Raw genomic sequence first — 12,856 nt, 5'->3', positions numbered from 1 at the left:
TTGAGAGCCTCCTTTGAACACTCTCCACTTTCAGCACATCCTTTCTGAGATAAGGGGCCCAAACCTGCTCACAATACTCCAAGACAGGCCTCACTAGTGCTTTACAAACCATCAGCATTCCAACCTTGTTTATATATTCTAGTCCTCTCGAAATGCACGCCAACATTAGACTACAAGACACAGGAGCAGAGTTAGGCCATTCAGCCCATCGACTCTGCTCTGCCATTTCAACAAGGCTGATCCCGGATCCCACTCAACCTCATACACCTGCCTTCTCGCCATATCTGATACCCTGACAAATCAGGAAGCTATCAATTTCCGCTTTAAATATACTCACGGACTTAGCCTCCACTGCAGTCTGTGGCACAGCATTCCACAGATTCATTACTCCCTGGCTAAAATAATTCTCCTTACCTCTGTTCTCAAAAGTCACCCTTCAATTTTGAGATTGTGCCCTCTAGTTCTGGATACCCCCACCAGAGGAAACATCCTCTCCACATCCACCCTATCTAGTCCTTTCAACTTTCGGTGGGTTTCAATGAGATCCCCCAGCGTTCTTCTAAATTCCAGTGAGTAAAGGCTCAAAGCTGCCAAACGCACCTCATATGTTAACCCCTTCATTCCCGGAATCATCCTTGTGGACTCTCTGCAATGACAACACATCCTTTCTGAGATATCAGGCCCAAAACTGTTGACAATGCTCCACGTGTGGCCTGACTAGTGTCTTATAAAGGCTCAGCATTATCTCCTTGCTTTTATATACTTTTCCCCTTGAGATAAATGCCAACATCACATTTGCCTTCTTTACCACAGACTGAACCCGTAAATTAACCTTCTGGGAGTCTTGCACGAGGACTCCTAAATCCCTCTGCACCTCCAAAGTTTGAACTTCCTCTCCATTTAGATAATAGTCCGCACTATTGTTCATTTTATCAAAATGCATTATCATTTCATAGAATTCACCACTCTTTGGCTAAATAAATTCCTCCTTATCTCCGTTCTAAAAGGAGGCCCCTCTATTCTGAGGCTGTGTCCTCTGGTCAGACTCTCCCATCAAAAACATCCTGTCCACATCCACTCTATCAAGGCCTTTCACCATTTGATAACTTGGGACCAAAGCATAGTGTACATTTCCCTACACTTGCCACTTTTTAGCCCATTCTTCCAATTTGTCTAAGTCCTGCTGCAATTAAATTGCTTCCTCAGCACTACCTACCCCTCCACCTATCTTCCTCAGCACTACCTACCCCTCCACCTATCTTCCTCAGCACTACCTACCCCTCCACCTATCTTCCTCAGCACTACCTACCCCTCCACCTATCTTCCTCAGCACTACCTACCCCCCACCTATCTTCATATCATCAGCAAACTTTGCCACAAAGCCATCAATTCCATTATCTAAATCATTGACAAAGAATGTGAAAAGTAGCAGTCCCAATACTGACCCCTGAGGAATACCACTAGTTACTGGCAGCCAACCAGAAAAGGCCCCCTTTATAAGGTCCCACTCGCTGCCTCCTGCCTGTCAGCCATTCCACTACCCATGCCAGTATCTCTCCTGTCCTGCCACAGGATTTTATCTTGTTAAGCAGCCTCATGCGACGCACCTTATCAAGTGCCTTCTGAAAATCCAAGTAAATGACATCCATTGCCTCTCCTTTGTCCACCCTGCTTGTTACTTCCTCAAAGAACTCTTAACAGATTTGTCAAGCAAGATTTCTCTTTACAGAAACCATGCCGACTTTGAGTTATTTTATCATTAGTCTCCAAGTACCTTGAAACCTCATCCTTAATAATAGACTCCTATACTTTCCCAGCCACTGAGGTTCGGTGAACTGGCCTATAATTTCCTTTCTCTGCCTTCCTCCCTTCTTAAAGAGTGGAGTGACATTTGCAATTTTCCAGTCCTCCGGGACCATGCCAGAATCAAGTGATTCTTGAAAGATCTCGACCAATGCATCTGTTATCTCTTCAGCAACCTCTCTCAGGACACTGGGATGTAGTCCATCTAGTCCAGGTGACTTATCCATCTAAAGACCTTTGAGTTTGCCTAGCACTTTTTCCTTTGTAATAGCAATGACACTCACTCCTGCTCCCTGACACCATGGACCTCTGGTACACTGCTAGTGTCCACAGTGAAGACAGATGCAGAGTACCCATTAAGTTCATCTGCCATTTCTTTGTCCCCCATTACTAACTCACTGGCATCATTTTCCAGTGGTCCAGTATCAACTCTCACCTCCCTTTTACTCTTTATATTACGGAAAAAAAAACATAGCATCCTGCTTTATATTATCAGATCGTTTGTTCTCCTATTTAATCTTTTCCTGTAGAGGAATCCTGTAAAAGAACTCCCAGGTCCCTTCGCACCTGAGATTCTGGAATTTTCTCCCCTTTTGAAAAATAGTCTGCACTTTTATTACTTCTACCGAAGTGCATAACCATACACTTCCGTACACTGTATTCCATCTTTTGCCCATTCTCCCAATCTGTCTAGGCCCTTCTGCAGACTCTCTACTTCCTCAAAACTACCTGCCTCTCCACCTACCTTCGTATCATCCGCAAACTTAGCCACAAAGCCATCAACTCTGTCATCCAAATCATTGACATATAAGGTAAAAAGAAATGCTCCCATCACAGACCGCTGCGGACCACCACTAGTTACCGGCAGCCAATTATTCCCACTCTTTGCCTCCTGCCAATCAGCCACTGCTTTTTCCAAGTTAGAATCTTTCCTGTAATACCATGGGCTCTTAACTTGTTAAAGTAGCCTCATGTGTGGCATTTTGTCAAAGGCCTTCTGAAAATCCAAATACATAACGTCCACCATTTTTCCTTTGTCATCCTACTTGTTATTTCCTCAAAGAATTCCAACAGGTTCGTCAGGCAAGTTTTTCCCTCAGGAAACCATGCTGACTGGCCTATTTTATCATGTGTTTCTAAGTATCCCAAAACCTCATTATTAACGATCGACTCCAACATCTTCCCAAACACTGACTAACTGGCCTATAATATCTTTTCTTCTGCCTCCCTCCCTTCTTAAAGAGTGGAGTGGACATATGTAATTTTCCAGTCCTCCGAAACCATTACAGAGTCCAGTGATTCTTTAAAGATCATTACTAATGCTTCCACAGTTTCTTCAGCTACCTCTATTCACAACCCTGAGGTGTAGTCCATCAGGCCAAGGTGACTTATCGAACTTCAGATTTTTCAGTTTCCCAAGAACCTTCTCTCTTGTCATGGCAAATTCACTCACCTTTGCCCTCAGACTCTCTCGAATTTCTGGCATACTGCTAGCATCTTCTACAGAGAAGACTGATGCAAAATACTTAGTCCGTTTGTCCACCAGTTCCTTGTCCCCCATTGCTACCACTGCAGTGTCATTTTCCAGTGGTCTCGCCTCTCTTTTACTTTTTATATATCAGAAAAAAAAACACTTTTGGTATCCTTTTTGATATGTACCTTCATCTTTCATCTTTTCCCTCTATATGGCTTTTTAGTTGCCTTCTGTTGGGTTTTAGAAATTTCCCGATCCTCTAAATTCCCACTAATTTTTGCTCTGTTATATGCTCTCACTTTGGTTTTGACTTCCCTTGTCAGCATGCATCATCCTGCTTTTAGAATACTTCTTCCTCTTTGGGATGCATCTGACCTGCGCCTTCCAAATTACTTCCAGAAATTCCAGTTCTTGTTGCTCTGCTGTTGTCCCCTTCCAATCAAATCTGTCCAGCTCTCTCATGCCTCTGTAATTCCCTTTACTCCAGTGTAATATTGATACATCTGACTTTAGCTTCTCCCTCCAATCTGCAAGGTGAATTCTATCATATGACGATCACCACCTTTACAATCTGGACTCTCTAATCAATTCTAGTTCATACACAACAGCCACTCCAGAACAGCCGATCCATTAATGGACTCAACCACAAGCTGCTCTAAAGTGCCATCCCGAAGACATTCCACAAATTCAGCAGCACAGATGCTGTCAACGCTCTGAAACCGTCCAGAAGACTGGGTGGAATTCATTGCCATAGCCGACTCTGGAGACCAAGTCATTAGGTATATTTACAGTGGAGGTTGATTGGTTCTTAGTTGGTCAGGGCATCAAAGGTCATGGTGAGAAGGCAGCAGAATGGGGTTGAGAGGATAATAAATCAGCTATAATGGAATGGATGGACCAAATAGCCCAATTCTGTTCCTATGACTTGTGGTGTTATGGTGTGTGTTGCTCCAGACAGATACAGCTGTGTAGTGGTTAGGTTATTTGGACAGCAGCCACCGCTGTGATGCACTGATCCAGAGGCGCTGTCCGCAGATCGCTGAGGAAGGTGCATTATTTCAATCTGGGAATATAAGCTCATTCCGCCATCGAGCACATTTAGAAGGAGTGCTAATACAAGAAAGCATCATCCATCATCAAAGATCCTCACCATCTCAGAGAGCACTCTGCTTGCTGCTACCATTCAGCAGGAGGTACAGGAGCCATAGGTCCCACACCACCAGGTTCAGGAACAGTTATTACCCCTCAACCATCAGGTCCCACACCACCAGGTTCAGGAACAGTTATTACCCCTCAACCATCAGGTCCCACACCACCAGGTTCAGGAACAGTTATTACCCCTCAACCATCAGGTCCCACACCACCAGGTTCAGGAACAGTTATTACCCCTCAACCATCAGGTCCCACACCACCAGGTTCAGGAACAGTTATTACCCTACAACCATCAGGTCCCACACCACCAGGTTCAGGAACAGTTATTACCCCTCAACCATCAGGTCCCACACCACCAGGTTCAGGAACAGTTATTACCCCTCAACCATCAGGTCCCACACCACCAGGTTCAGGAACAGTTATTACCCCTCAACCATCAGGTCCCACACCACCAGGTTCAGGAACAGTTATTACCCCTCAACCATCAGGTCCCACACCACCAGGTTCAGGAACAGTTATTACCCCTCAACCATCAGGTCCCACACCACCAGGTTCAGGAACAGTTATTACCCCTCAACCATCAGGTCCCACACCACCAGGTTCAGGAACAGTTATTACCCCTCAACCATCAGGTCCCACACCACCAGGTTCAGGAACAGTTATTACCCTACAACCATCAGGTCCCACACCACCAGGTTCAGGAACAGTTATTAACCCTCAACCATCAGGTCCCACACCACCAGGTTCAGGAACAGTTATTACCCTCAACCATCAGGTCCCACACCACCAGGTTCAGGAACAGTTATTACCCCTCAACCATCAGGTCCCACACCACCAGGTTCAGGAACAGTTATTACCCTACAACCATCAGGTCCCACACCACCAGGTTCAGGAACAGTTATTACCCCTCAACCATCAGGTCCCACACCACCAGGTTCAGGAACAGTTATTACCCTACAACCATCAGGTCCCACACCACCAGGTTCAGGAACAGTTATTAACCCTCAACCATCAGGTCCCACACCACCAGGTTCAGGAACAGTTATTACCCTCAACCATCAGGTCCCACACCACCAGGTTCAGGAACAGTTATTACCCCTCAACCATCAGGCTCCTGAACCAGTGTGGATAACTTCACTCACCACATCTCTGAACTGATTCCACAACCTACAGACTCGCTTTCAAGGACTCACGTTCTCAGTATTGTTTGTTTGTTTGTTTATTTATTTAATTTGTGCAATTTGTCTTCTTTTGCACATTGGTTGTTTATCAGTCTTTGATTACACAGACTTTTTCCGAAATTCTGTTATATTTCTTTATTTTTCTTGTGAATGCCTGCAAGACAATGAACCTTAGGGTTGTACGTGATGAAATATGGAAGGTAATTTGATAATGGATTACCTTTGACTTTGAGCTAGTGCCCATGATGGAAGGAAACTATCTCCTGCAGTTAACTCTGTCCAGTTCCACAGATCTATCACCCTGTCTTGAACACACTCCCGGGAGAGAATTCCAAAGGTCAACCTCCTCCTTTTCTCAGACTCTAACCCATAGTTGTAGACATCCCAGCAAGGGCAAACCCTGTCCTACATCAGTCACATGAGAATGTTATGTATTCCCACGTGAAAACAGATGTTGTCACCTTCACCTCTCCTCATTAAACAAAACCACCTTCACTACACTCCCTCTGTCACAGCTCTATCCTTCCTTGGGTACAGAACACAGAACATTACAGCACTCCCACAATATTGTGCCAACCTTTTAACCTACTCCAAGATCAATCTAATTCTTCCCTCCCCCGTAGCCCTCCATCTTCCTATCATCCACATTCCTAAGAATCTCTTAAATGTTCCCCATCTATCCACCTCTACCACCATCCTGACAGCATGTTCCACACTGTGTAAAAAATCCTACTTTCCTCCAATCACCTTAAAATGACATCCCCTCATAATAGCCCTTTGCACCCTGGGGAAAAGTCTCTGGCTGTCCACTCGATCAATGCTCTTATCATCTTGTACACCTCTATCAAGTCATCTCCCATCCTCCGTCACTCCACAGAGAAAAGTTCCAGCTCACATGTGGAACGAGCTGCCAGAGGACATGGTAGAGGCAAGCACAATTCTGACACATATAAGACTGTTGGACAGTTATGTGGACAGAAAAGATTTAAGCTTTAGAGAGAAATAAGCTAAACACAGGCAAATGGAACTGGCTCAGGTGGACACTTTGGTTGGCACGGTTCCAGCTGAGGTCTCACCATGTCCGGACGTAACTGCAACAAGCTATCTCCACCCTTGTACTGATATCCTCCACAAGCGAAGGCCACATACAATCGACATTCCTAATTGCAGACACAACACACTAACACTCAGCAATCTGTGTACAAGGTCCCGAACACCAATGCAGTGTAGTCTCTAATCACCAATATCCACCTTTCAAATCAGAACCAAACTCATCACATGTACACTGAAACTATGTTTGTAAATTCACTGGTTCAGCCTAATCTGCTTTGCAATTACATAGACAAAGACCAACAGACCAGTTGAACAGCCTGTACTCCTGTTCCATACACACCTTCCCTCATGGACAATCCCAGCACTGGCCCATTCCAGGTCTCGAACAGACTGTGGATGCTGATAACATACCTGGGGACAGGTTTGGGTGGTGGGCCACTGCTTGGACGATGCCACAACCAGTTCCTAACACTTGGAGAAGCAGGAAGGCTTTGAAGAAGAGGTTCACCAGCATGCTGCCTGGATTAGAGGGCCCGTGCTATAAGAAGACGTTGGACAAACCTGGGTTGTGTTCTCTGGAGGGGTAGAAGCTGAGGGGAGAAATCTGATAGAGGTTTATAAGATTATGTGAAACATAGATGGGGTAGATTTGGTTGAGCAAGCTGAGCTTTTCCCTTTGGAGTGAAGGAGGGTGAGAGGTGATTTGATAGAGACGTACAAGATGATGAGGCACAGATAGAGTGGACAGTCAGAGACTTTTTCCCAGGGTGGAAATGGCACCATAATTTCTCGGGGATTGGGGGAAAGTATAGGGGGATGTCAGAGGTAGGTCTTTTTACACAGAGAGCGGTGAGTGCGTGGAACTCCCTGCTGGGGTGGTGATAGGGACATTTAGATAGGCACATGGATGATAGAAAACTGGAGGGGTATGTGGGAGGGGTTAGAGTGATCCTAGGGTAGGTTAACAGTTGGCACAACATTGTGGGCTGAAGGGCCTGTACTGTTCTACAATGTTCCACAAAAACAAGAGATTCTGCAGATGCTGGAAATCCAGAGCAACACACACAAAATCCTGGAGGAACTCAGCAGGTGAGGCAGCAACTGCCAATGTTTTGGTTCGAGAGGTCGGGGGGGAGGAGGTGTTTGGTATATCGGGTAGTGGGAGCGCTGGAACTGGTCACTGGATCTACCTACTGACACCCCAGCCTCCTAACCTGCTGTGGTCCGCAGATACAACCATTGTCTGCTAAAACCAGCCATCACAACGGGCCTGCCCTCCCAATCTCCACGGCAACCTGTTCACTGCCATTTGGAGTCATTAAACTCCTTTTCGGGGCAGACAGTGTTTACAGTGGATGATTGGAGAGGTAATGTGTTCACTAACCAAACACTGAATCTTCAATCTGTCCTGGCTGTGACAAAAGGCTGGCTTTCATCGACAGCAAGTTCTACCTGGCCCAGTGGGGAAGATTTTCAAATGCATCAGTCACACAGCACAGAAACAAACCCTTCTTCCCAACTGGCCCATGCTGTTACCCTTTGATGTTTAAATCCAAAGTCCTTTCGGAAGTCAGGAAAGAGGCACAAAACGCGTTACTTCACAGTTGTGTCATTGAGCATGAACAGAACAAAGAAAAGGGAAAACAAGATGGGAAGAGGAGCAGGAGGAAGAGAAAAGGCAAAAGATGGAGCTGCCACCTGGGTCAGCTCTTTTTACGCCCATGGATAAGACATTCCGTTCCCATTTGTAGATGAAGTTCACCAATCAGAGAATTCAAATAATGCAGCACCAGAGAAGCTTCCAGAGCTTTCCAGAATGATACCAAGAACTATATCGTTCTTCACACGAGGAGACACACTGAACAAATGCTTATACATACTGTGGCCACTAGGAAGCATACTAAACAGTTACATGTAGTTCGTGGCCAAGTGGTTAAGGCATTGGACTAGTGACCTGAAGGTCGTGAGTTTGAGCCCCAGCTGAGGCAACGTGTTGTGTCTTTGAGCAAGGCACTTAATCACACATTGCTCTGCGACGACACTGGTGCCAAGCTGTATGGGTCCTAATGCCCTTCCCTTGGACAACATCAGTGTCGTGGAGAGGGGAGACTTGCAGCATGGGCAACTGCTGGTCTTCCATACAACCTTGCCCAGGCCTGCGCCCTGGAGAGTGAAGATTTTCCAGGTGCAGATCCATGGTCTCGCAAGACTAATGGATGCCTTTAGTTATAAAAATACTGGCAGGCATAGATTGTTACTCTGCAAAGATAATGATAATTAAACAGTCTAATTTAAGAATCCGGTTGGCAGGGTGGAGATGCGTCTCTACCAAAGGAGGTGTGAGGTGCTCCTTCCCTCCACTAGCCTGCAGGTGCCCCTCGGGCAAGGTGTAGCATCTGCTTGGTCCCCGGATCAGGGTCATGTGAAGCCATGGGAGCAGGTGGTGGATGGTCGTATGAGCAGCCGGTGCAGATCACAGGTCCTGGTTATGTGACCACTGACGCCAGGCGGTGTTGATAATGGCTGGGGTCACCCATCTTGTACAGACACTGCCGGTGACCATGTGGGTTTCCTCTGGGTGCTCTAGTTTCCTCCAACATCCCACAGATGGACAGGTCAGGGTGAGTGAGTTGTGGATGTGCCAGTTTGGCACCGGAAGTTCGTGGGCAGCCTCAGCACGTCCTCAGACGGTGTTGGTTGTTGATGCAGACAGCACATTTCACTCTGTGTGTCGATGTTTCAATGTACATGCCACAAATAAAGCTAATCTTTTCTTTTTTCTAGAGGTACAGCATGGAATAGGCCCTTCAAGCTGTGTCACCGAGAAACTCACTGACGTAACCCTAGCCTAATCACGGGACAATTTACAATGGCCAACTAGCCTACTAACTGGTAAGCCTTTGGGCTGTGGAGGAAATCACACACATACAGAAAACCCATGTGCACACAGAAAGGAACATACAAATCTGCCGACGGGGAGACTGGAATTGAACTCGGAACTCCACACCACGAGCTGAAACGGCATCATAGTAACCGTTACACTACCGTGGCCCCCTGATTAACTTTAACCTACCTCCGCAGACAGGGTGCGAGGCGGTTACACAGTGACAGACCCGTCCCCACCAGTACCGTACCCCGGTGTTATACAGTGACAGACCCGTCCCCACCGGTACTATACCCCAGTGTTATACAGGGACTGACCCGTCCCCACCGGTAGCGTACCCTGGTGTTGTACTGAGACAGACCCGTCCCCACTGGTACTGTACCCCGGTGTTATACAGTGACAGACCCGTCCCCACTGGTACTGTACCCCGGTGTTATACAGTGACAGACCCGTCCCCACCAGTACTGTACCCCGGTGTTATACAGTGACAGACCCGTCCCCACCGGTACCGTACCCCGGTGTTATACAGTGACAGACCCGTCCCCACCGGTACTGTACCCCAGTGTTACACAGCGACAGACCTGTCCCCACTGGTACCATACCCTGGTGTTGTACTGAGACAGACCCGTCCCCACCGGTACCGTACCCCGGTGTTACAGAGTGACAGACCCGTCCCCACCGGTACTGTACCCCAGTGTTATACAGGGACTGACCCGTCCCCACCGGTAGCGTACCCTGGTGTTGTACTGAGACAGACCCGTCCCCACTGGTACCGTACCCCGGTGTTACACAGTGACAGACCTGTCCCCACCGGTACCGAACCCCGGTGTTATACACTGACAGACCCGTCCCCACCGGTACCGAACCCTGGTGTTATACAGGGACTGACCCGTCCCTCGTTCTGTACCCCAGTGTTATACAGGGACTGACCCGTCCCCACAGGTACCGAACCCCGGTGTTACACAGTGACAGACCCGTCCCCACAGGTACCGTACCCCGGTGTTATACAGGGACTGACCCGTCCCCACCGGTACCGTACCCCAGTGTTATACAGGGACTGACCCGTCCCCACCGGTATCGTACCCCGGTGTTATACAGTGACAGACCCGTCCCTCGTTCTGTACCCTGGTGTAGAAACAGCCACTGGAGAAGCTGTTGGTCTGTGAGACATTGGGACGGTCACCCACTCTCTAGACAACCCTGGCCATTCGGCTGTGAGCACACTCAGTGACAGGGCCACATCAATCCAGCCAGACCAGGGTGAGTGGGGTGGGGTGGTGGAGGAGCTGTCAGCCAGGGACCAGGCAGGAACTCTCCCACGCAGGAGCCTGCCCCGGCAGCGGGAGGTTAGATGGGAAATCCGGGGGGAGGTGTCAGCGGCAGGGATCGCCAACGCAGGAATTCCAGGACTTAGTTCAATAGGAGGCCGGCAGCCAAGAAATGTTCGGAAAACAGGACACAGCCCGGCAAACCTACCACTCGATAACTCAGTCCCAGCCATTCCAGATCCCAACTCTCGGTCATCGACAGTGAGTGACAGAGAGCAAGAGAGAGAGAGTGTGACAGAGAGAGAGAGAGAGAGAGAGAGTGACAGAGAGAGAGAGAGAGAGAGAGAGAGAGAGAGTGACAGAGAGAGTGTGACAGAGAGAGAGAGAGTGAGACAGAGAGAGAGAGAGAGAGAGTGTGACAGAGAGAGAGAGAGTGTGTGACAGAGAGAGAAAGAGTGAGAGTGTGACAGAGAGAGAGAGAGAGAGAGTGTGTGACAGAGAGAGAGAGAGTGAGAGAGAGAGAGAGTGACAGAGAGAGAGAGAGAGACAGAGAGAGAAAGAGAGAGAGACAGAGAGTGTGACAGAGAGAGAGAGAGAGAGAGAGACAGAGAGAGAGAGAGTGTGTGACAGAGAGAGAGAGAGTGTGACAGAGAGAGAGAAAGAGTGAGAGAGAGAGAGAGAGAGTGTGTGTGTGTGTGTGTGTGTCTGTGTGTGTGTGTGTGTGTGTGTGTGTCTGTGTGTGTGTGTGTGTGTGTGTGTGTGTGTGTGTGTGTGTGTGTGTGTGTGTGTGTGTGTGTGTGTGTGTGTGTGTGTGTGTGTGTGTGTGTGTGTGTGTCTGTGTGTGTGTGTGTGTGTGTTTGCTTTTCGGTCGACTTTGGAAAGTATCTGACTGACTGTCAGACCCAGAGCCCAGACAGGTGTGGGGAAAGAGATGGGGTGCAGGAGCTGATGCCGTTTGGGGTGGGGTGCGGTATGGGAGAGAGTTGGGTGTTAAGGGGCAGAGGTGGGTGGGTGGGGGGTTGTTTATGGGTGTGGTGGGGAGGAGATGGGGTGTGGTGGTGGAGAAGAATGGGGTGGGGTTTCGTGGGGTAGAGTGTGGGTGATGTTGTCCGGAACGCCGTGTCCCGTCCCCTCCCCTCCCCAGGACCCCGCTGTGACTCCGCGCTGCATTGGCACTGCAGCTGGGAAGTTTGCGCGAAGTTTGCGGACTCCATCTCTCGCTCTCTCACTCACCGCAGACGAACAAGAGCAGGAGGCTCATGGTGCGGAACCCGCTCCGGTATCAAACTTTCCACCGGCTTAGGCTGAGGCACAGGCGCTCCCTCGGGCGGGCGGAGATCCCTCACGGTGCACCTGTCAGCTGGGATCGGTCTGTGCGCGGTCTCTCTCTCCAGGCACCGAGTGACAACGCAGAATTGCGAGAGGAGAGCAGATCTCGCAAACAGCCCCCGGCCCGTCCCACCACGAACACGCGCAAACACCGCCCTGGATCACATTCGCCAGGGATCGGAGTGGCCGCGGAGCGACCCGGGGAGTGGATCCCGGTCACGGGATCGGGAGCCATTCTGCCAGTGGATCCGGGGTGATTCTGGGTGCTGATCCACAGTAAATGCACATTCAGAGTCATTCTCGGAGTGGATCCGGCACTGTCTGTGTGGAGTCTGCACGCTCTCTACGACCAGGTGGGGCGCCAGTTTCCTCGCACGTCCCAATGACATGCTGGGTGGTTGGTTTAATGGACTGTAAATTGTTCCCTGGGTTAGTGTTGGGCGAATTTGATGGGACTAGGGGGAAATGGATAGCAGGGAATGTGGTAATGGGACTGTTGGGAATGCTTTGGGAGATGGCTGGGAGCTGACAAGCTGAATGTGGTAAGGAAGTTTAAGAACTGTGTGGAAATTGGAAGTGGGAGATGACACTGGTGGAGGTCCAACCCACACTTGACTTGCCATTTCCTGACCATTGTCCCTCTATGAGCTGTCATGTCTCACTGAGTCACTGAGTCATGCCCCATGGAAACAGACCCTTCACCCATCTGCTC

General features: G+C 48.8%; 1 protein-coding gene across 1 annotated transcript in view; it reads right to left on the bottom strand.

Annotated features, from left to right (window-relative positions):
- The window catches only part of LOC134356988 (laminin subunit beta-2-like), a 142,483-nt gene extending 130,245 nt beyond the window's left edge, over positions 1-12,238 (bottom strand). Inside the window, exon 1 of the mRNA XM_063068281.1 lies at positions 12,049-12,238. Coding sequence (XP_062924351.1) covers positions 12,049-12,076 — 28 coding nt within the window. The 5' untranslated portion in view covers positions 12,077-12,238. The remainder of the gene's footprint in view (positions 1-12,048) is intronic.
- Positions 12,239-12,856: the final 618 nt, after the last annotated feature.

The sequence above is a fragment of the Mobula hypostoma genome, chromosome 15, assembly GCF_963921235.1.
Source record: "Mobula hypostoma chromosome 15, sMobHyp1.1, whole genome shotgun sequence".
Lineage (NCBI taxonomy): Eukaryota > Metazoa > Chordata > Chondrichthyes > Myliobatiformes > Myliobatidae > Mobula > Mobula hypostoma.
Note: the sequence above shows the minus strand (reverse complement) of the source record. Positions and strands in the feature narration are given on the sequence as shown.